Source organism: Anopheles funestus, chromosome 3RL (genome assembly GCF_943734845.2).
Source record: "Anopheles funestus chromosome 3RL, idAnoFuneDA-416_04, whole genome shotgun sequence".
Taxonomy (NCBI): domain Eukaryota; kingdom Metazoa; phylum Arthropoda; class Insecta; order Diptera; family Culicidae; genus Anopheles; species Anopheles funestus.
Genome location: NC_064599.1, coordinates 7,626,432 through 7,645,737, shown reverse-complemented (window position 1 = coordinate 7,645,737; position 19,306 = coordinate 7,626,432). Strand labels below are relative to the sequence as shown.

The 19,306-nt window shown below is 48.2% G+C and overlaps 4 protein-coding genes and 31 non-coding genes across 35 annotated transcripts; 2 read left to right on the top strand and 33 right to left on the bottom strand.

The window, feature by feature from the left end:
• Positions 1 to 155: 155 nt before the first annotated feature.
• On the bottom strand, positions 156 to 2,712 carry LOC125770649 (DENN domain-containing protein 2D-like). Its single transcript, XM_049440549.1, has 2 exons — positions 730 to 2,712; positions 156 to 655 (listed from the first exon to the last, which is right to left on the bottom strand). Exons 1-2 carry the CDS (start codon positions 2,536 to 2,538, stop codon positions 353 to 355), a joined length of 2,112 nt encoding a protein of 703 aa, XP_049296506.1. The 5' UTR covers positions 2,539 to 2,712; the 3' UTR covers positions 156 to 352.
• A 79-nt stretch (positions 2,713 to 2,791) lies between these two features.
• On the top strand, positions 2,792 to 4,682 carry LOC125770658 (threonylcarbamoyladenosine tRNA methylthiotransferase). The gene is made up of 3 exons (XM_049440559.1): positions 2,792 to 3,681; positions 3,743 to 4,392; positions 4,458 to 4,682. The coding sequence occupies exons 1-3, from the start codon at positions 2,895 to 2,897 to the stop codon at positions 4,680 to 4,682; spliced, it is 1,662 nt and encodes a 553-aa protein (XP_049296516.1). The 5' UTR covers positions 2,792 to 2,894.
• Positions 4,683 to 4,722: 40 nt separating this feature from the next.
• On the bottom strand, positions 4,723 to 6,565 carry LOC125770678 (translation initiation factor eIF-2B subunit gamma). Its single transcript, XM_049440591.1, has 6 exons — positions 6,340 to 6,565; positions 6,118 to 6,265; positions 5,552 to 6,050; positions 5,322 to 5,489; positions 5,029 to 5,255; positions 4,723 to 4,950 (listed from the first exon to the last, which is right to left on the bottom strand). The coding sequence occupies exons 1-6, from the start codon at positions 6,494 to 6,496 to the stop codon at positions 4,791 to 4,793; spliced, it is 1,359 nt and encodes a 452-aa protein (XP_049296548.1). The 5' UTR covers positions 6,497 to 6,565; the 3' UTR covers positions 4,723 to 4,790.
• Positions 6,566 to 6,858: 293 nt separating this feature from the next.
• Positions 6,859 to 9,619, top strand: LOC125770657 (uridine-cytidine kinase-like 1). Its single transcript, XM_049440558.1, has 7 exons — positions 6,859 to 7,012; positions 7,221 to 7,543; positions 7,613 to 7,890; positions 7,962 to 8,285; positions 8,362 to 8,757; positions 8,839 to 8,920; positions 8,993 to 9,619. The coding sequence occupies exons 1-7, from the start codon at positions 6,966 to 6,968 to the stop codon at positions 9,235 to 9,237; spliced, it is 1,695 nt and encodes a 564-aa protein (XP_049296515.1). The 5' UTR covers positions 6,859 to 6,965; the 3' UTR covers positions 9,238 to 9,619.
• Positions 9,620 to 9,855: 236 nt separating this feature from the next.
• On the bottom strand, positions 9,856 to 9,974 carry LOC125772481 (5S ribosomal RNA). The gene has a single exon (XR_007419512.1). It is a non-coding gene; the product is annotated as a 5S ribosomal RNA (ribosomal RNA).
• Positions 9,975 to 10,171: 197 nt separating this feature from the next.
• LOC125772493 (5S ribosomal RNA) lies at positions 10,172 to 10,292 on the bottom strand. The gene has a single exon (XR_007419523.1). It is a non-coding gene; the product is annotated as a 5S ribosomal RNA (ribosomal RNA).
• A 196-nt stretch (positions 10,293 to 10,488) lies between these two features.
• Positions 10,489 to 10,607, bottom strand: LOC125772480 (5S ribosomal RNA). Its single transcript, XR_007419511.1, has one exon. It is a non-coding gene; the product is annotated as a 5S ribosomal RNA (ribosomal RNA).
• Positions 10,608 to 10,794: 187 nt separating this feature from the next.
• On the bottom strand, positions 10,795 to 10,913 carry LOC125772479 (5S ribosomal RNA). Its single transcript, XR_007419510.1, has one exon. It is a non-coding gene; the product is annotated as a 5S ribosomal RNA (ribosomal RNA).
• Positions 10,914 to 11,100: 187 nt separating this feature from the next.
• Positions 11,101 to 11,219, bottom strand: LOC125772478 (5S ribosomal RNA). The gene has a single exon (XR_007419509.1). It is a non-coding gene; the product is annotated as a 5S ribosomal RNA (ribosomal RNA).
• Positions 11,220 to 11,406: 187 nt separating this feature from the next.
• On the bottom strand, positions 11,407 to 11,525 carry LOC125772477 (5S ribosomal RNA). Its single transcript, XR_007419508.1, has one exon. It is a non-coding gene; the product is annotated as a 5S ribosomal RNA (ribosomal RNA).
• Positions 11,526 to 11,722: 197 nt separating this feature from the next.
• Positions 11,723 to 11,841, bottom strand: LOC125772475 (5S ribosomal RNA). The gene has a single exon (XR_007419506.1). It is a non-coding gene; the product is annotated as a 5S ribosomal RNA (ribosomal RNA).
• A 187-nt stretch (positions 11,842 to 12,028) lies between these two features.
• On the bottom strand, positions 12,029 to 12,147 carry LOC125772474 (5S ribosomal RNA). Its single transcript, XR_007419505.1, has one exon. It is a non-coding gene; the product is annotated as a 5S ribosomal RNA (ribosomal RNA).
• Positions 12,148 to 12,344: 197 nt separating this feature from the next.
• Positions 12,345 to 12,463, bottom strand: LOC125772473 (5S ribosomal RNA). The gene has a single exon (XR_007419504.1). It is a non-coding gene; the product is annotated as a 5S ribosomal RNA (ribosomal RNA).
• A 197-nt stretch (positions 12,464 to 12,660) lies between these two features.
• Positions 12,661 to 12,779, bottom strand: LOC125772472 (5S ribosomal RNA). Its single transcript, XR_007419503.1, has one exon. It is a non-coding gene; the product is annotated as a 5S ribosomal RNA (ribosomal RNA).
• A 187-nt stretch (positions 12,780 to 12,966) lies between these two features.
• LOC125772471 (5S ribosomal RNA) lies at positions 12,967 to 13,085 on the bottom strand. The gene has a single exon (XR_007419502.1). It is a non-coding gene; the product is annotated as a 5S ribosomal RNA (ribosomal RNA).
• Positions 13,086 to 13,272: 187 nt separating this feature from the next.
• LOC125772470 (5S ribosomal RNA) lies at positions 13,273 to 13,391 on the bottom strand. Its single transcript, XR_007419501.1, has one exon. It is a non-coding gene; the product is annotated as a 5S ribosomal RNA (ribosomal RNA).
• Positions 13,392 to 13,578: 187 nt separating this feature from the next.
• LOC125772469 (5S ribosomal RNA) lies at positions 13,579 to 13,697 on the bottom strand. The gene has a single exon (XR_007419500.1). It is a non-coding gene; the product is annotated as a 5S ribosomal RNA (ribosomal RNA).
• Positions 13,698 to 13,894: 197 nt separating this feature from the next.
• LOC125772468 (5S ribosomal RNA) lies at positions 13,895 to 14,013 on the bottom strand. Its single transcript, XR_007419499.1, has one exon. It is a non-coding gene; the product is annotated as a 5S ribosomal RNA (ribosomal RNA).
• Positions 14,014 to 14,200: 187 nt separating this feature from the next.
• On the bottom strand, positions 14,201 to 14,319 carry LOC125772467 (5S ribosomal RNA). Its single transcript, XR_007419498.1, has one exon. It is a non-coding gene; the product is annotated as a 5S ribosomal RNA (ribosomal RNA).
• A 197-nt stretch (positions 14,320 to 14,516) lies between these two features.
• Positions 14,517 to 14,635, bottom strand: LOC125772466 (5S ribosomal RNA). Its single transcript, XR_007419497.1, has one exon. It is a non-coding gene; the product is annotated as a 5S ribosomal RNA (ribosomal RNA).
• A 197-nt stretch (positions 14,636 to 14,832) lies between these two features.
• Positions 14,833 to 14,951, bottom strand: LOC125772464 (5S ribosomal RNA). Its single transcript, XR_007419495.1, has one exon. It is a non-coding gene; the product is annotated as a 5S ribosomal RNA (ribosomal RNA).
• Positions 14,952 to 15,138: 187 nt separating this feature from the next.
• On the bottom strand, positions 15,139 to 15,257 carry LOC125772462 (5S ribosomal RNA). Its single transcript, XR_007419494.1, has one exon. It is a non-coding gene; the product is annotated as a 5S ribosomal RNA (ribosomal RNA).
• A 187-nt stretch (positions 15,258 to 15,444) lies between these two features.
• On the bottom strand, positions 15,445 to 15,563 carry LOC125772461 (5S ribosomal RNA). Its single transcript, XR_007419493.1, has one exon. It is a non-coding gene; the product is annotated as a 5S ribosomal RNA (ribosomal RNA).
• A 187-nt stretch (positions 15,564 to 15,750) lies between these two features.
• Positions 15,751 to 15,871, bottom strand: LOC125772492 (5S ribosomal RNA). The gene has a single exon (XR_007419522.1). It is a non-coding gene; the product is annotated as a 5S ribosomal RNA (ribosomal RNA).
• A 196-nt stretch (positions 15,872 to 16,067) lies between these two features.
• LOC125772460 (5S ribosomal RNA) lies at positions 16,068 to 16,186 on the bottom strand. The gene has a single exon (XR_007419492.1). It is a non-coding gene; the product is annotated as a 5S ribosomal RNA (ribosomal RNA).
• Positions 16,187 to 16,373: 187 nt separating this feature from the next.
• Positions 16,374 to 16,492, bottom strand: LOC125772459 (5S ribosomal RNA). The gene has a single exon (XR_007419491.1). It is a non-coding gene; the product is annotated as a 5S ribosomal RNA (ribosomal RNA).
• A 196-nt stretch (positions 16,493 to 16,688) lies between these two features.
• LOC125772458 (5S ribosomal RNA) lies at positions 16,689 to 16,807 on the bottom strand. Its single transcript, XR_007419490.1, has one exon. It is a non-coding gene; the product is annotated as a 5S ribosomal RNA (ribosomal RNA).
• A 187-nt stretch (positions 16,808 to 16,994) lies between these two features.
• On the bottom strand, positions 16,995 to 17,113 carry LOC125772457 (5S ribosomal RNA). Its single transcript, XR_007419489.1, has one exon. It is a non-coding gene; the product is annotated as a 5S ribosomal RNA (ribosomal RNA).
• A 197-nt stretch (positions 17,114 to 17,310) lies between these two features.
• On the bottom strand, positions 17,311 to 17,429 carry LOC125772456 (5S ribosomal RNA). The gene has a single exon (XR_007419488.1). It is a non-coding gene; the product is annotated as a 5S ribosomal RNA (ribosomal RNA).
• Positions 17,430 to 17,616: 187 nt separating this feature from the next.
• Positions 17,617 to 17,735, bottom strand: LOC125772455 (5S ribosomal RNA). Its single transcript, XR_007419487.1, has one exon. It is a non-coding gene; the product is annotated as a 5S ribosomal RNA (ribosomal RNA).
• Positions 17,736 to 17,932: 197 nt separating this feature from the next.
• On the bottom strand, positions 17,933 to 18,051 carry LOC125772454 (5S ribosomal RNA). The gene has a single exon (XR_007419486.1). It is a non-coding gene; the product is annotated as a 5S ribosomal RNA (ribosomal RNA).
• A 187-nt stretch (positions 18,052 to 18,238) lies between these two features.
• LOC125772452 (5S ribosomal RNA) lies at positions 18,239 to 18,357 on the bottom strand. Its single transcript, XR_007419484.1, has one exon. It is a non-coding gene; the product is annotated as a 5S ribosomal RNA (ribosomal RNA).
• A 197-nt stretch (positions 18,358 to 18,554) lies between these two features.
• LOC125772451 (5S ribosomal RNA) lies at positions 18,555 to 18,673 on the bottom strand. The gene has a single exon (XR_007419483.1). It is a non-coding gene; the product is annotated as a 5S ribosomal RNA (ribosomal RNA).
• A 197-nt stretch (positions 18,674 to 18,870) lies between these two features.
• LOC125772450 (5S ribosomal RNA) lies at positions 18,871 to 18,989 on the bottom strand. Its single transcript, XR_007419482.1, has one exon. It is a non-coding gene; the product is annotated as a 5S ribosomal RNA (ribosomal RNA).
• Positions 18,990 to 19,176: 187 nt separating this feature from the next.
• Positions 19,177 to 19,295, bottom strand: LOC125772449 (5S ribosomal RNA). Its single transcript, XR_007419481.1, has one exon. It is a non-coding gene; the product is annotated as a 5S ribosomal RNA (ribosomal RNA).
• Between the last annotated feature and the right edge of the window lie 11 nt (positions 19,296 to 19,306).

Genomic DNA, 19,306 nt, shown 5'->3' with positions numbered 1-19,306 from the left:
CTTGGAATGATGTTTTCTTACGAATAATTAACAGTTCCTCTGCATCAAAACTATAAAAGTTCAATATCAAAGTTTTTTTTAATTCGAAAGTGTCTTGATGACACTTGATCAAAATGATCTTTCTCTTATTTTGTTAAGTTAACATACGCTCCATATAAAAGTATTATCCGGAATTCGTACATTATATTATTGTAAAACACGTTGTTAAAAAACTGCCCACTATGGCTTTCCAGAGCTTTGAACATTAAAAATTTTGTCAACCCGATTCTATGATTCTCTTCCCCACCCCTTTACCTATGGCGTCTTTTCCTTACCTGATGATTTTGTTTTTCTTTAAGAAAATATCCTCGTCTTATGATTTTTTCATCAGTCCCTTCACTTTCGATATGAAGGTTTTTCCCTTGCGCTCGATATGCTTTGAGTTGGCTACCACTTCGTCGAAGGTAGCCGAATGCCAGTACTTGGTTTGCGATTTTTCCGCTATCTTCGAGTTGTAAAGCGTATAATCGAAGCTGCCGACCGGTGCCGGTGAGTTAGCTGCCTGTTTCGAACACTGCCAGTGTTCCAGAAAGTCGGCAAACATTACAGTTTCCACAAAGCAGTTCAGAAACAGTTTTGTTTCGGAATTATCAAACTGCTGCAAAAAGGAAGCTTTCTGGAAGGAGTGAAAAAGAAACAGGAAATGTTATTGGTTCCGCCCATAAACATAGAATACCGGATGGAGCTTACCTCGTATGTGCGGGGATCCAGGGTTGCAAATAGTTCTACAAAAAACCGAACAAACGCACCACCGATCAGAACGCTAGCTAATCCCTTGGAATCTTCGAATATTTTCACGAGTTCCAGCGAAACCCGCAGCGGTTTCTTTAGTTCGTTGGGTAGGATAGAAAACTGTTCCTTTCTTGCCGGCCGGACGGTACGTTTGTCCAGATTCACGTAACACGTATTGCCACTTTGCCACAATTCCTCCGGCACAGGCTGCAGTGTACCGGCGAGCATTGGTACGGGCGCTTCCAGCATTTGCTGCAAGTGTTCGGGTATGACCGTTACTAGTATGTGCTGCCATTGGAATGGGTAGAGTATTAACAGTAAGCCTTGCACGCAAGACGTCAACAGCGAAAGATGTTCGCTGAATAATATCACCATTTTCTCGAGAAGCAAGCTTTCGAACACGTGGATCAGTCCGTCTGATCCGAGGCACTTGAAAATATCATACAGTTCCGTTTTCTCTAAGCGTAAATCTTTGGGACGGTTTATTGTCATGGTGATTGGCAGTGACGCTTCCTCCCGGAGCGTGGGCCGAATCTCGAAGCTAACAGGCAGTGTCAGTGCCAACCGCTCACCGGCCAACGGGAGTTTTTGGTCGTAAAACTGTTCCATCAACAGCTCCGGCACGCGACCATTGCCGTGCTGGCTTTCGATGCACTCCAGCAGTTTGTAAAATACTTTTGGCTCATTGTACTTCGTTACGAGGCAATACGTTAGTGGAATACAGAATTCGGACGATTCTGGCAGAACACGCCGGCAGAAACCGTACAACCGCAACGGATAGTCTGTTAGTATGATGCAGTACTCTTGATTACGGTTTCGCACTAGTGCGCCATTGTCGGGATACACGAACACCTCGATCATTTTGTGCGGCTGCTTATGCCGTGGATATCGGCTCTTGACGTACGGTTTGTTTTGCATCATATCGTAACCAACCACGATGCAGTATTCGTACAGTGTTTGTGGTGGCAAGGGACATTTTTCGACCGTGCTTAACTTATTGTAGTGTTCGATCAATCCTTTGGTATCGGCCTTTTTACATTCCACCGTAGCGTTAGGTACATTTCCCTTGTCCACCGCATCGTACACCCGGATCGTTCCATACTGCTGGGTGTAATGGTTCAGTTCGGCACATCGGGACAACCTACGCAAACGTTTGCGATGCTCTTCGCTCACGGGATGCTTCAAAGAAATGTGTTCTCCTGATGGAGCATCATCTTCAGTCTTTGCCGGCTCCTGGAATGCGACTTCGATCAGCATATTAACGTCCTCATAATGTTGCGAATCTACCATCCGTTCACCGTCTAACGTGCCCCGAGTATCATCCAAGCCCCGTCCCCACGTTCGTGGTGGCTTTACAGGTGGCGGCCCTTCTGGGAGCGGTTTGTTCAGTGCTTCACGTATACTCTCAGAATGATTCAGTAGCGCATTAGTGGACGCTGACCCATTGCCACCGTTCATTGAACTCGTCTGTGAAGTGCTTCTGCGAAATGCTTGTGACCGTTTGATACCACGCCTAGCTTCTAGCTCTCGAAGCGTTGCAGGCTCTTCAGTAGGCTTCTGATCATTGCGCGCCAAACCTGTTCCCTTCGGCGGCCAATTCTGGACGGGTTGAACCTGCTGATGATGCTGAGGAGAAGGAGGCGCTGGATACACCTGTTGCTTTTGCTGCTGTGAAGTTATGAGCGTTTCGAACTTTTCCGTAATTTTCTGCACCCTGCTATTGCTGCCATCGTGTGCGGTTTCTGCTTTGGTAGATCGGCTCGACATATTGAGTAACACATAGTACCTAATTATTTCATTGCTTTTGTACACGCTCGCTTTATCAGTACGACTTCCGCGATTGATTTACGAAAAAGTGAAAACCCGTTATGATGACAGCGCGCTGTCAGGAAAACAACAACAACCGCACGTTATACACACATAAGGTGAACCTAGCGCCACCAAACATTCACAACATGCTCGGCACATCTCATGTGGAGCTATCTTGCAATAGATATCTAATGACAGCTGCGGTTCGCAGTGATTGCTACGTAAACACATGTGCTGAACAAAAACAGCGGTGCAGGACGAGGATATTAGCTAACTCTGTTGCCTAAAATAGCGTACGCTTTACCGCATCAGAAATGGATATCAACTGCGAAGACATTGTTGGTGATATAGAAGATCTGATATCCTTTGACGATCCCACTCCGTCGGAACGGTACCAGAATAAAAAGGACGTAACAGCGCGAGCCAAACGTGCAAAAGTGCGCGCTAGCCGTCCGAAAGAAGTTACCTGCGTGGAAAAGCCGAAACTAGACAGTGTGATTCCCGAGACGCAGCAAATTTACATGAAAACCTGGGGCTGTGCGCATAACACATCAGATACGGAGTATATGGCCGGTCAACTGGCGCAGTACGGATATAATTTGACCAACGATAAAAACTCCGCCGATCTGTGGGTGTTGAACAGCTGTACGGTTAAAAATCCGTCGGAAGACACGTTTCGTAATGAAATTGAAGCCGCACACCAAGCGGGCAAGCATGTCGTTGTTGCAGGGTGTGTACCGCAAGCCGCTCCCCGGTCCGATTATCTCAAAGGCTTGAGCGTGGTCGGTGTGCAACAGATCGATCGCGTTGCCGAAGTGGTGGAGGAAACGCTCAAGGGCCACTCGGTGCGCTTGCTGCAGGCCAAGAAAATAAACGGCCGCAAGGTAGCAGGACCGAAGTTAGCCCTTCCGAAGGTGCGCAAAAATCCGTTAATCGAAGTTATTCCCATCAACTCCGGTTGTCTGAACGCGTGCACTTACTGTAAGACAAAGTTCGCCCGGGCCGATCTGGTCAGCTATCCCGTTGAAGAGATAGTGGAACGAGCACAGCAAGTGTTTCAAGACGGAGTTTGCGAAATATGGCTAACATCGGAAGATACCGGTACTGCTATACGCTGTAAACTGTCACACATTTATTTTAATTGGATTTTTTATTTTTTAAGGAACCTATGGACGAGATATCGGATCCTCGCTCCCGGAACTGCTGTGGAAGTTAGTGGAAGAAATACCGCAAGGGTGCATGATGCGACTCGGTATGACCAATCCGCCCTACATTTTGGAACATCTGGATGAGATGGCTAAAATCTTGTCACATCCGCGAGTCTACAGCTTTCTGCATATACCCGTGCAGAGTGGATCAGATACAATTCTGGGAGAAATGAAACGCGAATATTGCGTGAAAGAGTTTGAACGTATGGTTGACTTTCTAAGGACACAGGTGCCAGGTATCACCATTGCGACAGATATCATTTGCGGATTTCCCGGTGAAACGGAGGCAGACTTCGAAGATACGCTTGCATTATGTCAGAAGTACCAGTTTCCAAGTTTGTTTATCAATCAATTCTTTCCACGGCCTGGAACGCCAGCTGCTAAGATGACGAAGGTTCCAGCAAATGAAGTGAAAACACGAACTAAACGCCTGACGGATCTGTTTCATTCGTACGAACCGTACAAGAAATACAAGATTGGAACGAAACAAACCGTGCTCGTTACCGAAATCTCTCACGATCGCAAACATTACGTTGGGCACAATAAGTTCTACGAGCAGATTCTACTGCCAATGCACAACAACTTACTCGGGAAACAGGTCGAAGTAAGTGCGGATGCACTCCAAAAAACCGTAATCGAAAGATGCTTTACATTATCATTTCTTCGCAGGTTGAAATTACCGGATGCACCAAGTTCAGCATGTTCGGTAAGGTTATGCAAGACGAGCAAGAATGGGTCAATTGCAGCAAGGTTGGTGCCCCCGATGGAATTGTTGTCCCGAAACTTGCTACCGACGCCGGAGAGTTGAGATATCGATCGATGTTTGCCTATCTTTTCATATCGTGCAGTTTGGCGATAGTGTGTAAATACATTCTCATGTTTTTTGACTTCTAAAGAATCGAAGGCAAACACATAAAACCAGCAGACCGAAACGTATTTACGGTTTTGTTTGATTTCTTGCATATCCGTAACAAAGTGAAACGTTGATTGCATCTTCCACTTTTAATCAATCGTCATGAAACCGTCCGCATTCGAAAGATAGACGCTTTCCTTCTTCGTGCTGGCTGCTACAACAAAGTATGGCCCAATGAGACAATTTTTTAAAACCGATCCTTGCTTTACAACCGCCTTTTCGCCGACTATGCAGTTTTCGATTACAACACTGAAATGTAACAAAAAAGAAACAATTGATAAAAAGCAACACTTGATACATCCAATCGGGCCCTCTTGCAATGCATACTTCTCTTCTACAGTCACGCCATCCATAAGTACGCTACTGTTAATACGTGTCTTCTGCTGAATCGTACAACCGTTCGCAATCACGTTCTGATTGAGTGACGTTTTTTCGCTAATCGTTGTCATGTCACCAACGGCACATTTTGTAATTTGAGTAGATTTGATAGAACTCGTCTGTGACACCAGCTCTCGTTCTGTAAATCCCGTCAAAGCCGGAAAGATCTCAAAAATCTACAAATATGGAATGATTCAAGATATGGAATAGGACAATGTATGTAGAGTACGGTTCAATCTTACCTTCAAATTGCAAGATAGAAACGAGCGGACATTATTCACTCGCAAACCGAAAGCGTTCGAATCGGTAAAATACGCATAGCAGCGAATAGGATGGGAAGTGGCCTTCTCTTCCTTATTGAAGATTGAAGCTTTATCGATCTTTTTATCCATTTCCGTGTACATTGCATACTTTTGGAAAGAACAAACTTTTCAGTGTAATGTAAAATCGCAGCAGTACTAATTAAGCTCACCTGAAAAATATCGTCCACTTTCGGCTTGATGGTATATTCCGACGTTCCATCGCTTTCCGGGACGATGGGTGGCTGGAGCATTTGCTTCTTAATTATATGTGGCAGTAGTTCCCCTTTCACCGCAGACAACGCATCGGTCACTGCTAGATACTCCACAACCCACCTTTTCATGATGTAAACATGCGCATCAAGCAAATAGGATGAAATATTCATCTCCGGATTTTCTCGCAACAGATGTCCAGATAATTTGACGGTTTCCTCAAAATCGCTGGCCGAGGCCATGAAAAGAACCTTGCTAGTAGCTTGATCATAACCAATAATATCTTTCTCTGCTTTGTATTTCGATTTTGGGCCAGGCATTACCACATCCTGATCCTTGCCGCCTTCCATAAGCAGCATTTGGATGGAAGCGTCTTTTTCGCGAAACTTGGAAAGCAGTGGATATAGATTCACTTCTATTACGGAATCGCATGACAGTACCACCACATCCGATTTGATCCTAAAACGAATAGAGATGTTGTAGGCAATCGTCGTCCACCAATGCATGCCTTTGAGTACTGCCTTACTTATCCGAAACGAGTCTCAGTGAATCAGCGGTACCGCACTCGGAATCGGTCGGTATTGAGTAGTATTCCAACTTCAGCTTCAACTGTAATCTTTCCAACCGCTGCTGTATTTCCGACTTTTCAGACTCCTGCACTATAACCAAGACCTCTGGTTGGGTACAAAGGATATTATTAGACAAATCAATACCAGTACCAGATCGCCAGCACCATCCACGTACTCACCGGTGAAACCGTGTCGTTGAAGCAGCTGCAAGGGATACCAAATCATTGGATACGGGCCAATGGGTAGCAGACATTTTGGACGTCCTTCCAATATTTCCGGCAACCGAGTACCTTTTCCCGCTGCCAGCACAATAGCTTGAAATTCCTGTTGTCCCATATTTTACTTGCAAAAACAGCTATGTAATGAATGTAATTCGTAAATCCTCGTGTGTGTGTTTTTTTTTTGTTTGTTTCTGTGTCGTGTTGTGACGTTAGCAATGCCACGATTGCCAAGGTTCTTGTATAAACAATGTGGTGTTTAAGAAATTTCAAGAGCAAGAACTCCATTTAAATTACCTATTGCTGGATAAAACATCTAGCGTCTGATGGTGATTGCACAGAAATGCATAGATAAAAAGTGTATTTATGAAAAAAGAATCCATTCACAGTTGATTGCCGGCCGCTCAGCTGATTGTACGAGAAGTTTTGAGTCAGCAGCTGTAAACGCCGCATTCACGATGGGATGAATTTTGCTTGGTGTCAACGTTGGTAAGGAATATCCCGCGCCCTCCTGTCCCACAAACCCGCGTTGCGTGCCTAAACATAGGGACGATTGCAAGCACGTTAGTTTTTGTGAAAAGTAAAATATGTCGGTAAATCTTAATGCACCTCCTAGTTCAGCATCGTCGGATAGGTGAGTAGTCCGGATGTGAAATTTGTACGTTCTAGTACCATTCGTTTCCATTGGGAGTGTTCAGTTTAGCTTGCTTTTGTTATAATAGGAAGTGAAAACTTGACTCATGTAGAGCACGTATTGCGCTGTACGCGGTATGCTAATTGATGAAACGTATTAAAAACCCCCTTCTGTCCTTTCTTTTTTCACCCGGTATACCCTTGTCCAGCGACGCAAGTGAGCCGAAAGAGTGCGAAACGCTTGATCTCAACGTGGGAGTCCATTCGAGCGACAGTGGTTACGATGCGGAAATGCCACCAGACTGCTGTCCGGCCTCGCCGGCCACGGTACCAACAAAAACGACACGTTCGAACTCGTTCGGTTCGCAGCTCCGTTCGCCAAAACCCCGGCGCCAGCGAACGACATCGGTGAATCAAAATACCATCAATTCGAATGAGGCGATTATTCGGTCAAACAATCGCACGATTTACACAGCCGGTCGTCCACCCTGGTACAACTGCGCTGGGCAGCAAGTGGAACCATTCGTGATAGGTAGGCACACAATGTTAAAGGAAACCGGTTCGATGGAATGATGCAATGGGTTCCTTTGCGGTTCGATAGGTATCTGCGGTGGCAGCGCGTCGGGCAAAACTACCGTTGCGCAGAAGATCATTGAGAGCTTGGACGTGCCGTGGGTAACGCTGCTATCGATGGATTGCTTCTACAAAATACTTAACAACAAGCAGCACGAACAAGCGAACCGTAACGAGTACAACTTTGATCATCCGGACGCATTTGATCTGGAGTTGATGAAGGATGTGCTGCAGCGGCTAAAGGAGGGCCGGAAAGTCGAAGTACCGGTGTACAATTTCGTTACCCATTCGAGGGAAACACACACGGTAAGAAAGAGCGTCATTTGAAACGGCAAAGATGCAAGAGAAATGCATTGAAATCGAATCCTTCATTACAGAAAACAATGTACGGTGCGAATGTAATCATTTTTGAAGGCATCCTGACGTTCCACAGCAAGGAAATTCTTAAAATGCTAGACATGAAGATATTCGTCGATACAGACGCGGACATTCGACTGGCGCGAAGACTTAAGCGGGACATCATGCAGCGTGGTCGCGATTTGGAGGGTGTACTCAAACAATATTCGACCATGGTGAAACCTGCGTATAGTTGCTACATCGCTCCTACCATGGCACACGCGGACATCATAGTGCCACGTGGATCGAGCAACATTGTTGCCATTCAGCTAATTGTGCAACACGTTCACACCCAGCTGCAGTTGGTGAGTAGACGAAAGGCGTGCGATGGGACGATAAACAACAAATGTACTACACCTTTCTCTATCCCTGGAATTTTAGCGAGGATTTAAACTGCGGGAAGCATTAGCTCATTCCTATATTGGACAGCCAATGCCGGATTCGCTGAAGCTGCTTCCTACGACGCCTCAGATTAAAGGACTGCACACGTTTATACGAAATGCTAATACAGCGCGTGACGAATTCATATTTTACTCGAAGCGTTTGATACGTCTAGTATTGGAGTACGCGCTGAGTCTCTTACCTTTCCGTGACGTCGAGGTAGAAACGCCCCAAAATATGCCGTACAAGGGAAAACGTATGGCTTGTCAGAAAATCTGTGGCGTATCAATATTGCGCGCTGGAGAAACTATGGAACAGGCCGTGAGCGATGTATGCAAGCACATTCGCATTGGAAAGATTTTAATCCAAACGAATCAACTTACGGGAGAACCGGAGGTAAACACTTAATTTTGTTTACACACAATTTTAGCTCATTTTGAACCGCATGGTGTTTATATAAATGCGTTACATTTACAGCTTTACTATTTGCGTCTGCCGAAGGACATTAAAGACTATCGTGTGGTGTTAATGGATGCAACAGTTGCTACAGGGGCTGCAGGTGGGTAAAATCAACTGGACGTACGCGAAACATTGAACTATTTTAACACAAATTCGTTTACCCTTGTTTCAGCTATAATGGCCATTCGTGTGCTGCTAGATCACGATGTACCCGAGGAGAACATTATGCTCGTATCGTTACTGATGGCAGAAATCGGCGTACATTCAATAGCGTATGCGTTTCCCAAAGTGCAGATAGTCACGTCTGCGCTTGATCCGGAGATAAATGAGAAATTTTACGTCATACCCGGTATTGGCAATTTCGGCGATCGTTATTTTGGCACCGAACCGACCGAACCGTCTTTGCTATATGAGTAGCAAATAGACAAACAAACAAAACACAATAACCCACTATTGAGAGTTAGTGTTGATGCACAAGCGCAATAACTGGGTCAGACCCCCCGCTCGCAATGAATCCGTTCTCCTATTTGACAGTTTCGTCTTCGATGGTTGGGGACGGTTAATACTATTAGCATCTCTTATTGAATTTTAAGTTATACAATTTTAACGCATCATGCATCCTACGTTTAGCTGAGTTTTAGGGATTAGGTATTTTTAATTATAATCATGTAGCAAAAATCTAGACATGTCTGCTCTTTGTTAAAAAAATAGATTTACTTATGTTCTTGTGTAATCTTCTAGCAATAGGTTGAATTTGTGTAATAAAAAACATGTTCAAAAATGGTGCATTCACTACAAAGTTTCTATGAAATTAATAACTTTGTAGTTTAAAACTATTAACTTCTCACCGATAAACCATCATAGTAGCAATACCCAAAAATAAGTTACTACATGGGCGAATTCTAGCGACACGTGTAATCTCAACACATCAACCCCACTACAACGCACTCTATCGTTACTAAAAATAGCGCATGGCTACGCACCCCAACATGGTGCATCGTAGCAGGTCGGCAGAAGCATAAAAATAAGGGATGATGCCAACGACACATGGTTTTCCCAAGTGGTCACCCACCTAAGTACTAGCCATGCCCGATGTTGCTTAACTTCGGTGATCGGACGAGAACCGGTGTGTTCAACATGGTATGGTCGTTGACAAGCATCTCCGGCGCTCGCACGCATCAAGAACCATCGCCATCCCAGCATCCCCAGCAGAAAAAAGGATATTCGAGCGTTCTTCTCCCACTCCATCGCGCTCTCTGATGTCTCTCTGTTGTCTAAACATAGCACATGGCTACGCACTCCCACATGGTGCATCGTAGTAGGTCGGCAAAAGCATAAAAATAAGGGATGATGCCAACGACACATGGTTTTCCCAAGTGGTCACCCACCTAAGTACTAGAGCCATGCCCGATGTTGCTTAACTTCGGTGATCGGACGAGAACCGGTGTGTTCAACATGGTATGGTCGTTGACAAGCATCTCCGGCGCTCGCACGCATCAAGAACCACCCTCACGCCAGCATCCCAGCAGAAAAAAGAACACTCGAGCGTTCTTCTCCCACTCCATCGCGCTCTCTGATGTCTCTCTGTTGTCTAAACATTGCATATGGCTACGCACTCCCACATGGTGCATCGTAGTAGGTCGGCAAAAGCATAAAAATAATGGATGATGCCAACGACACATGGTTTTCCCAAGTGGTCACCCACCTAAGTACTAGCCATGCCCGATGTTGCTTAACTTCGGTGATCGGACGAGAACCGGTGTGTTCAACATGGTATGGTCGTTGACAAGCATCTCCGGCGCTCGCACGCATCAAGAACCATCGTCATCCCAGCATCCCCAGCAGAAAAAAGTATATTCGAGCGTTCTTCTCCCACTCCATCCCGCTCTCTGATGTCCCACGTCTTGCACACGGCTACGCACCCAAACATGGTGTATCGTAGTAGGTCGGCAGAAGCATAAAAATAAGGGATGATGCCAACGACACATGGTTTTCCCAAGTGGTCACCCACCTAAGTACTAGCCATGCCCGATGTTGCTTAACTTCGGTGATCGGACGAGAACCGGTGTGTTCAACATGGTATGGTCGTTGACAAGCATCTCCGGCGCTCGCACGCATCAAGAACCATCGCCATCCCAGCATCCCCAGCAGAAAAAAGGATATTCGAGCGTTCTTCTCCCACTCCATCGCGCTCTCTGATGTCCCACGTCTTGCACACGGCTACGCACCCAAACATGGTGCATCGTAGTAGGTCGGCAAAAGCATAAAAATAAGGGATGATGCCAACGACACATGGTTTTCCCAAGTGGTCACCCACCTAAGTACTAGCCATGCCCGATGTTGCTTAACTTCGGTGATCGGACGAGAACCGGTGTGTTCAACATGGTATGGTCGTTGACAAGCATCTCCGGCGCTCGCACGCATCAAGAATCACCCTCACGCCAGCATCCCCAGCAGAAAAAAGAACACTCGAGCGTTCTTCTCCCACTCCATCCCGCTCTCTGATGTCCCACGTCTTGCACACGGCTACGCACCCAAACATGGTGTATCGTAGTAGGTCGGCAGAAGCATAAAAATAAGGGATGATGCCAACGACACATGGTTTTCCCAAGTGGTCACCCACCTAAGTACTAGCCATGCCCGATGTTGCTTAACTTCGGTGATCGGACGAGAACCGGTGTGTTCAACATGGTATGGTCGTTGACAAGCATCTCCGGCGCTCGCACGCATCAAGAACCATCGCCATCCCAGCATCCCCAGCAGAAAAAAGGATATTCGAGCGTTCTTCTCCCACTCCATCGCGCTCTCTGATGTCTCTCTGTTGTCTAAACATAGCACATGGCTACGCACTCCCACATGGTGCATCGTAGTAGGTCGGCAAAAGCATAAAAATAAGGGATGATGCCAACGACACATGGTTTTCCCAAGTGGTCACCCACCTAAGTACTAGCCATGCCCGATGTTGCTTAACTTCGGTGATCGGACGAGAACCGGTGTGTTCAACATGGTATGGTCGTTGACAAGCATCTCCGGCGCTCGCACGCATCAAGAACCATCGCCATCCCAGCATCCCCAGCAGAAAAAAGGATATTCGAGCGTTCTTCTCCCACTCCATCCCGCTCTCTGATGTCCCACGTCTTGCACACGGCTACGCACCCCAACATGGTGTATCGTAGTAAGTCGGCAGAAGCATAAAAATAAGGGATGATGCCAACGACACATGGTTTTCCCAAGTGGTCACCCACCTAAGTACTAGCCATGCCCGATGTTGCTTAACTTCGGTGATCGGACGAGAACCGGTGTGTTCAACATGGTATGGTCGTTGACAAGCATCTCCGGCGCTCGCACGCATCAAGAACCATCGCCATCCCAGCATCCCCAGCAGAAAAAAGGATATTCGAGCGTTCTTCTCCCACTCCATCGCGCTCTCTGATGTCTCTCTGTTGTCTAAACATAGCACATGGCTACGCACTCCCACATGGTGCATCGTAGTAGGTCGGCAAAAGCATAAAAATAAGGGATGATGCCAACGACACATGGTTTTCCCAAGTGGTCACCCACCTAAGTACTAGCCATGCCCGATGTTGCTTAACTTCGGTGATCGGACGAGAACCGGTGTGTTCAACATGGTATGGTCGTTGACAAGCATCTCCGGCGCTCGCACGCATCAAGAACCATCGCCATCCCAGCATCCCCAGCAGAAAAAAGGATATTCGAGCGTTCTTCTCCCACTCCATCGCGCTCTCTGATGTCTCTCTGTTGTCTAAACATAGCACATGGCTACGCACTCCCACATGGTGCATCGTAGTAGGTCGGCAAAAGCATAAAAATAAGGGATGATGCCAACGACACATGGTTTTCCCAAGTGGTCACCCACCTAAGTACTAGCCATGCCCGATGTTGCTTAACTTCGGTGATCGGACGAGAACCGGTGTGTTCAACATGGTATGGTCGTTGACAAGCATCTCCGGCGCTCGCACGCATCAAGAATCACCCTCACGCCAGCATCCCCAGCAGAAAAAAGAACACTCGAGCGTTCTTCTCCCACTCCATCCCGCTCTCTGATGTCCCACGTCTTGCACACGGCTACGCACCCAAACATGGTGTATCGTAGTAGGTCGGCAGAAGCATAAAAATAAGGGATGATGCCAACGACACATGGTTTTCCCAAGTGGTCACCCACCTAAGTACTAGCCATGCCCGATGTTGCTTAACTTCGGTGATCGGACGAGAACCGGTGTGTTCAACATGGTATGGTCGTTGACAAGCATCTCCGGTGCTCGCACGCATCAAGAACCATCGCCATCCCAGCATCCCCAGCAGAAAAAAGGATATTCGAGCGTTCTTCTCCCACTCCATCCCGCTCTCTGATGTCCCACGTCTTGCACACGGCTACGCACCCCAACATGGTGTATCGTAGTAGGTCGGCAGAAGCATAAAAATAAGGGATGATGCCAACGACACATGGTTTTCCCAAGTGGTCACCCACCTAAGTACTAGCCATGCCCGATGTTGCTTAACTTCGGTGATCGGACGAGAACCGGTGTGTTCAACATGGTATGGTCGTTGACAAGCATCTCCGGCGCTCGCACGCATCAAGAACCATCGCCATCCCAGCATCCCCAGCAGAAAAAAGGATATTCGAGCGTTCTTCTCCCACTCCATCCCGCTCTCTGATGTCCCACGTCTTGCACACGGCTACGCACCCCAACATGGTGTATCGTAGTAAGTCGGCAGAAGCATAAAAATAAGGGATGATGCCAACGACACATGGTTTTCCCAAGTGGTCACCCACCTAAGTACTAGCCATGCCCGATGTTGCTTAACTTCGGTGATCGGACGAGAACCGGTGTGTTCAACATGGTATGGTCGTTGACAAGCATCTCCGGCGCTCGCACGCATCAAGAACCATCGCCATCCCAGCATCCCCAGCAGAAAAAAGGATATTCGAGCGTTCTTCTCCCACTCCATCGCGCTCTCTGATGTCTCTCTGTTGTCTAAACATAGCACATGGCTACGCACTCCCACATGGTGCATCGTAGTAGGTCGGCAAAAGCATAAAAATAAGGGATGATGCCAACGACACATGGTTTTCCCAAGTGGTCACCCACCTAAGTACTAGCCATGCCCGATGTTGCTTAACTTCGGTGATCGGACGAGAACCGGTGTGTTCAACATGGTATGGTCGTTGACAAGCATCTCCGGCGCTCGCACGCATCAAGAACCATCGCCATCCCAGCATCCCCAGCAGAAAAAAGGATATTCGAGCGTTCTTCTCCCACTCCATCCCGCTCTCTGATGTCCCACGTCTTGCACACGGCTACGCACCCCAACATGGTGTATCGTAGTAAGTCGGCAGAAGCATAAAAATAAGGGATGATGCCAACGACACATGGTTTTCCCAAGTGGTCACCCACCTAAGTACTAGCCATGCCCGATGTTGCTTAACTTCGGTGATCGGACGAGAACCGGTGTGTTCAACATGGTATGGTCGTTGACAAGCATCTCCGGCGCTCGCACGCATCAAGAACCATCGCCATCCCAGCATCCCCAGCAGAAAAAAGGATATTCGAGCGTTCTTCTCCCACTCCATCGCGCTCTCTGATGTCTCTCTGTTGTCTAAACATAGCACATGGCTACGCACTCCCACATGGTGCATCGTAGTAGGTCGGCAAAAGCATAAAAATAAGGGATGATGCCAACGACACATGGTTTTCCCAAGTGGTCACCCACCTAAGTACTAGCCATGCCCGATGTTGCTTAACTTCGGTGATCGGACGAGAACCGGTGTGTTCAACATGGTATGGTCGTTGACAAGCATCTCCGGCGCTCGCACGCATCAAGAACCATCGCCATCCCAGCATCCCCAGCAGAAAAAAGGATATTCGAGCGTTCTTCTCCCACTCCATCGCGCTCTCTGATGTCTCTCTGTTGTCTAAACATAGCACATGGCTACGCACTCCCACATGGTGCATCGTAGTAGGTCGGCAAAAGCATAAAAATAAGGGATGATGCCAACGACACATGGTTTTCCCAAGTGGTCACCCACCTAAGTACTAGCCATGCCCGATGTTGCTTAACTTCGGTGATCGGACGAGAACCGGTGTGTTCAACATGGTATGGTCGTTGACAAGCATCTCCGGCGCTCGCACGCATCAAGAATCACCCTCACGCCAGCATCCCCAGCAGAAAAAAGAACACTCGAGCGTTCTTCTCCCACTCCATCCCGCTCTCTGATGTCCCACGTCTTGCACACGGCTACGCACCCAAACATGGTGTATCGTAGTAGGTCGGCAGAAGCATAAAAATAAGGGATGATGCCAACGACACATGGTTTTCCCAAGTGGTCACCCACCTAAGTACTAGCCATGCCCGATGTTGCTTAACTTCGGTGATCGGACGAGAACCGGTGTGTTCAACATGGTATGGTCGTTGACAAGCATCTCCGGTGCTCGCACGCATCAAGAACCATCGCCATCCCAGCATCCCCAGCAGAAAAAAGGATATTCGAGCGTTCTTCTCCCACTCCATCCCGCTCTCTGATGTCCCACGTCTTGCACACGGCTACGCACCCCAACATGGTGTATCGTAGTAGGTCGGCAGAAGCATAAAAATAAGGGATGATGCCAACGACACATGGTTTTCCCAAGTGGTCACCCACCTAAGTACTAGCCATGCCCGATGTTGCTTAACTTCGGTGATCGGACGAGAACCGGTGTGTTCAACATGGTATGGTCGTTGACAAGCATCTCCGGCGCTCGCACGCATCAAGAACCATCGTCATCCCAGCATCCCCAGCAGAAAAAAGTATATTCGAGCGTTCTTCTCCCACTCCATCCCGCTCTCTGATGTCCCACGTCTTGCACACGGCTACGCACTCCCACATGGTGCATCGTAGTAGGTCGGCAAAAGCATAAAAATAAGGGATGATGCCAACGACACATGGTTTTCCCAAGTGGTCACCCACCTAAGTACTAGAGCCATGCCCGATGTTGCTTAACTTCGGTGATCGGACGAGAACCGGTGTGTTCAACATGGTATGGTCGTTGACAAGCATCTCCGGCGCTCGCACGCATCAAGAACCACCCTCACGCCAGCATCCCAGCAGAAAAAAGAACACTCGAGCGTTCTTCTCCCACTCCATCGCGCTCTCTGATGTCTCTCTGTTGTCTAAACATTGCATATGGCTACGCACTCCCACATGGTGCATCGTAGTAGGTCGGCAAAAGCATAAAAATAATGGATGATGCCAACGACACATGGTTTTCCCAAGTGGTCACCCACCTAAGTACTAGCCATGCCCGATGTTGCTTAACTTCGGTGATCGGACGAGAACCGGTGTGTTCAACATGGTATGGTCGTTGACAAGCATCTCCGGCGCTCGCACGCATCAAGAACCATCGCCATCCCAGCATCCCCAGCAGAAAAAAGGATATTCGAGCGTTCTTCTCCCACTCCATCCCGCTCTCTGATGTCCCACGTCTTGCACACGGCTACGCACCCAAACATGGTGTATCGTAGTAGGTCGGCAGAAGCATAAAAATAAGGGATGATGCCAACGACACATGGTTTTCCCAAGTGGTCACCCACCTAAGTACTAGCCATGCCCGATGTTGCTTAACTTCGGTGATCGGACGAGAACCGGTGTGTTCAACATGGTATGGTCGTTGACAAGCATCTCCGGCGCTCGCACGCATCAAGAACCACCCTCACGCCAGCATCCCAGCAGAAAAAAGAACACTCGAGCGTTCTTCTCCCACTCCATCGCGCTCTCTGATGTCTCTCTGTTGTCTAAACATTGCATATGGCTACGCACTCCCACATGGTGCATCGTAGTAGGTCGGCAAAAGCATAAAAATAATGGATGATGCCAACGACACATGGTTTTCCCAAGTGGTCACCCACCTAAGTACTAGCCATGCCCGATGTTGCTTAACTTCGGTGATCGGACGAGAACCGGTGTGTTCAACATGGTATGGTCGTTGACAAGCATCTCCGGCGCTCGCACGCATCAAGAACCATCGCCATCCCAGCATCCCCAGCAGAAAAAAGGATATTCGAGCGTTCTTCTCCCACTCCATCCCGCTCTCTGATGTCCCACGTCTTGCACACGGCTACGCACCCAAACATGGTGTATCGTAGTAGGTCGGCAGAAGCATAAAAATAAGGGATGATGCCAACGACACATGGTTTTCCCAAGTGGTCACCCACCTAAGTACTAGCCATGCCCGATGTTGCTTAACTTCGGTGATCGGACGAGAACCGGTGTGTTCAACATGGTATGGTCGTTGACAAGCATCTCCGGCGCTCGCACGCATCAAGAACCATCGCCATCCCAGCATCCCCAGCAGAAAAAAGGATATTCGAGCGTTCTTCTCCCACTCCATCGCGCTCTCTGATGTCTCTCTGTTGTCTAAACATAGCACATGGCTACGCACTCCCACATGGTGCATCGTAGTAGGTCGGCAAAAGCATAAAAATAAGGGATGATGCCAACGACACATGGTTTTCCCAAGTGGTCACCCACCTAAGTACTAGCCATGCCCGATGTTGCTTAACTTCGGTGATCGGACGAGAACCGGTGTGTTCAACATGGTATGGTCGTTGACAAGCATCTCCGGCGCTCGCACGCATCAAGAATCACCCTCACGCCAGCATCCCCAGCAGAAAAAAGAACACTCGAGCGTTCTTCTCCCACTCCATCCCGCTCTCTGATGTCCCACGTCTTGCACACGGCTACGCACCCAAACATGGTGTATCGTAGTAGGTCGGCAGAAGCATAAAAATAAGGGATGATGCCAACGACACATGGTTTTCCCAAGTGGTCACCCACCTAAGTACTAGCCATGCCCGATGTTGCTTAACTTCGGTGATCGGACGAGAACCGGTGTGTTCAACATGGTATGGTCGTTGACAAGCATCTCCGGCGCTCGCACGCATCAAGAACCATCGCCATCCCAGCATCCCCAGCAGAAAAAAGGATATTCGAGCGTTCTTCTCCCACTCCATCGCGCTCTCTGATGTCTCTCTGTTGTCTAAACATAGCACATGGCTACGCACTCCCACATGGTGCATCGTAGTAGGTCGGCAAAAGCATAAAAATAAGGGATGATGCCAACGACACATGGTTTTCCCAAGTGGTCACCCACCTAAGTACTAGCCATGCCCGATGTTGCTTAACTTCGGTGATCGGACGAGAACCGGTGTGTTCAACATGGTATGGTCGTTGACAAGCATCTCCGGCGCTCGCACGCATCAAGAACCATCGCCATCCCAGCATCCCCAGCAGAAAAAAGGATATTCGAGCGTTCTTCTCCCACTCCATCCCGCTCTCTGATGTCCCACGTCTTGCACACGGCTACGCACCCCAACATGGTGTATCGTAGTAAGTCGGCAGAAGCATAAAAATAAGGGATGATGCCAACGACACATGGTTTTCCCAAGTGGTCACCCACCTAAGTACTAGCCATGCCCGATGTTGCTTAACTTCGGTGATCGGACGAGAACCGGTGTGTTCAACATGGTATGGTCGTTGACAAGCATCTCCGGCGCTCGCACGCATCAAGAACCATCGCCATCCCAGCATCCCCAGCAGAAAAAAGGATATTCGAGCGTTCTTCTCCCACTCCATCGCGCTCTCTGATGTCTCTCTGTTGTCTAAACATAGCACATGGCTACGCACTCCCACATGGTGCATCGTAGTAGGTCGGCAAAAGCATAAAAATAAGGGATGATGCCAACGACACATGGTTTTCCCAAGTGGTCACCCACCTAAGTACTAGCCATGCCCGATGTTGCTTAACTTCGGTGATCGGACGAGAACCGGTGTGTTCAACATGGTATGGTCGTTGACAAGCATCTCCGGCGCTCGCACGCATCAAGAACCATCGCCATCCCAGCATCCCCAGCAGAAAAAAGGATATTCGAGCGTTCTTCTCCCACTCCATCGCGCTCTCTGATGTCTCTCTGTTGTCTAAACATAGCACATGGCTACGCACTCCCACATGGTGCATCGTAGTAGGTCGGCAAAAGCATAAAAATAAGGGATGATGCCAACGACACATGGTTTTCCCAAGTGGTCACCCACCTAAGTACTAGCCATGCCCGATGTTGCTTAACTTCGGTGATCGGACGAGAACCGGTGTGTTCAACATGGTATGGTCGTTGACAAGCATCTCCGGTGCTCGCACGCATCAAGAATCACCCTCACGCCAGCATCCCCAGCAGAAAAAAGAACACTCGAGCGTTCTTCTCCCACTCCATCCCGCTCTCTGATGTCCCACGTCTTGCACACGGCTACGCACCCAAACATGGTGTATCGTAGTAGGTCGGCAGAAGCATAAAAATAAGGGATGATGCCAACGACACATGGTTTTCCCAAGTGGTCACCCACCTAAGTACTAGCCATGCCCGATGTTGCTTAACTTCGGTGATCGGACGAGAACCGGTGTGTTCAACATGGTATGGTCGTTGACAAGCATCTCCG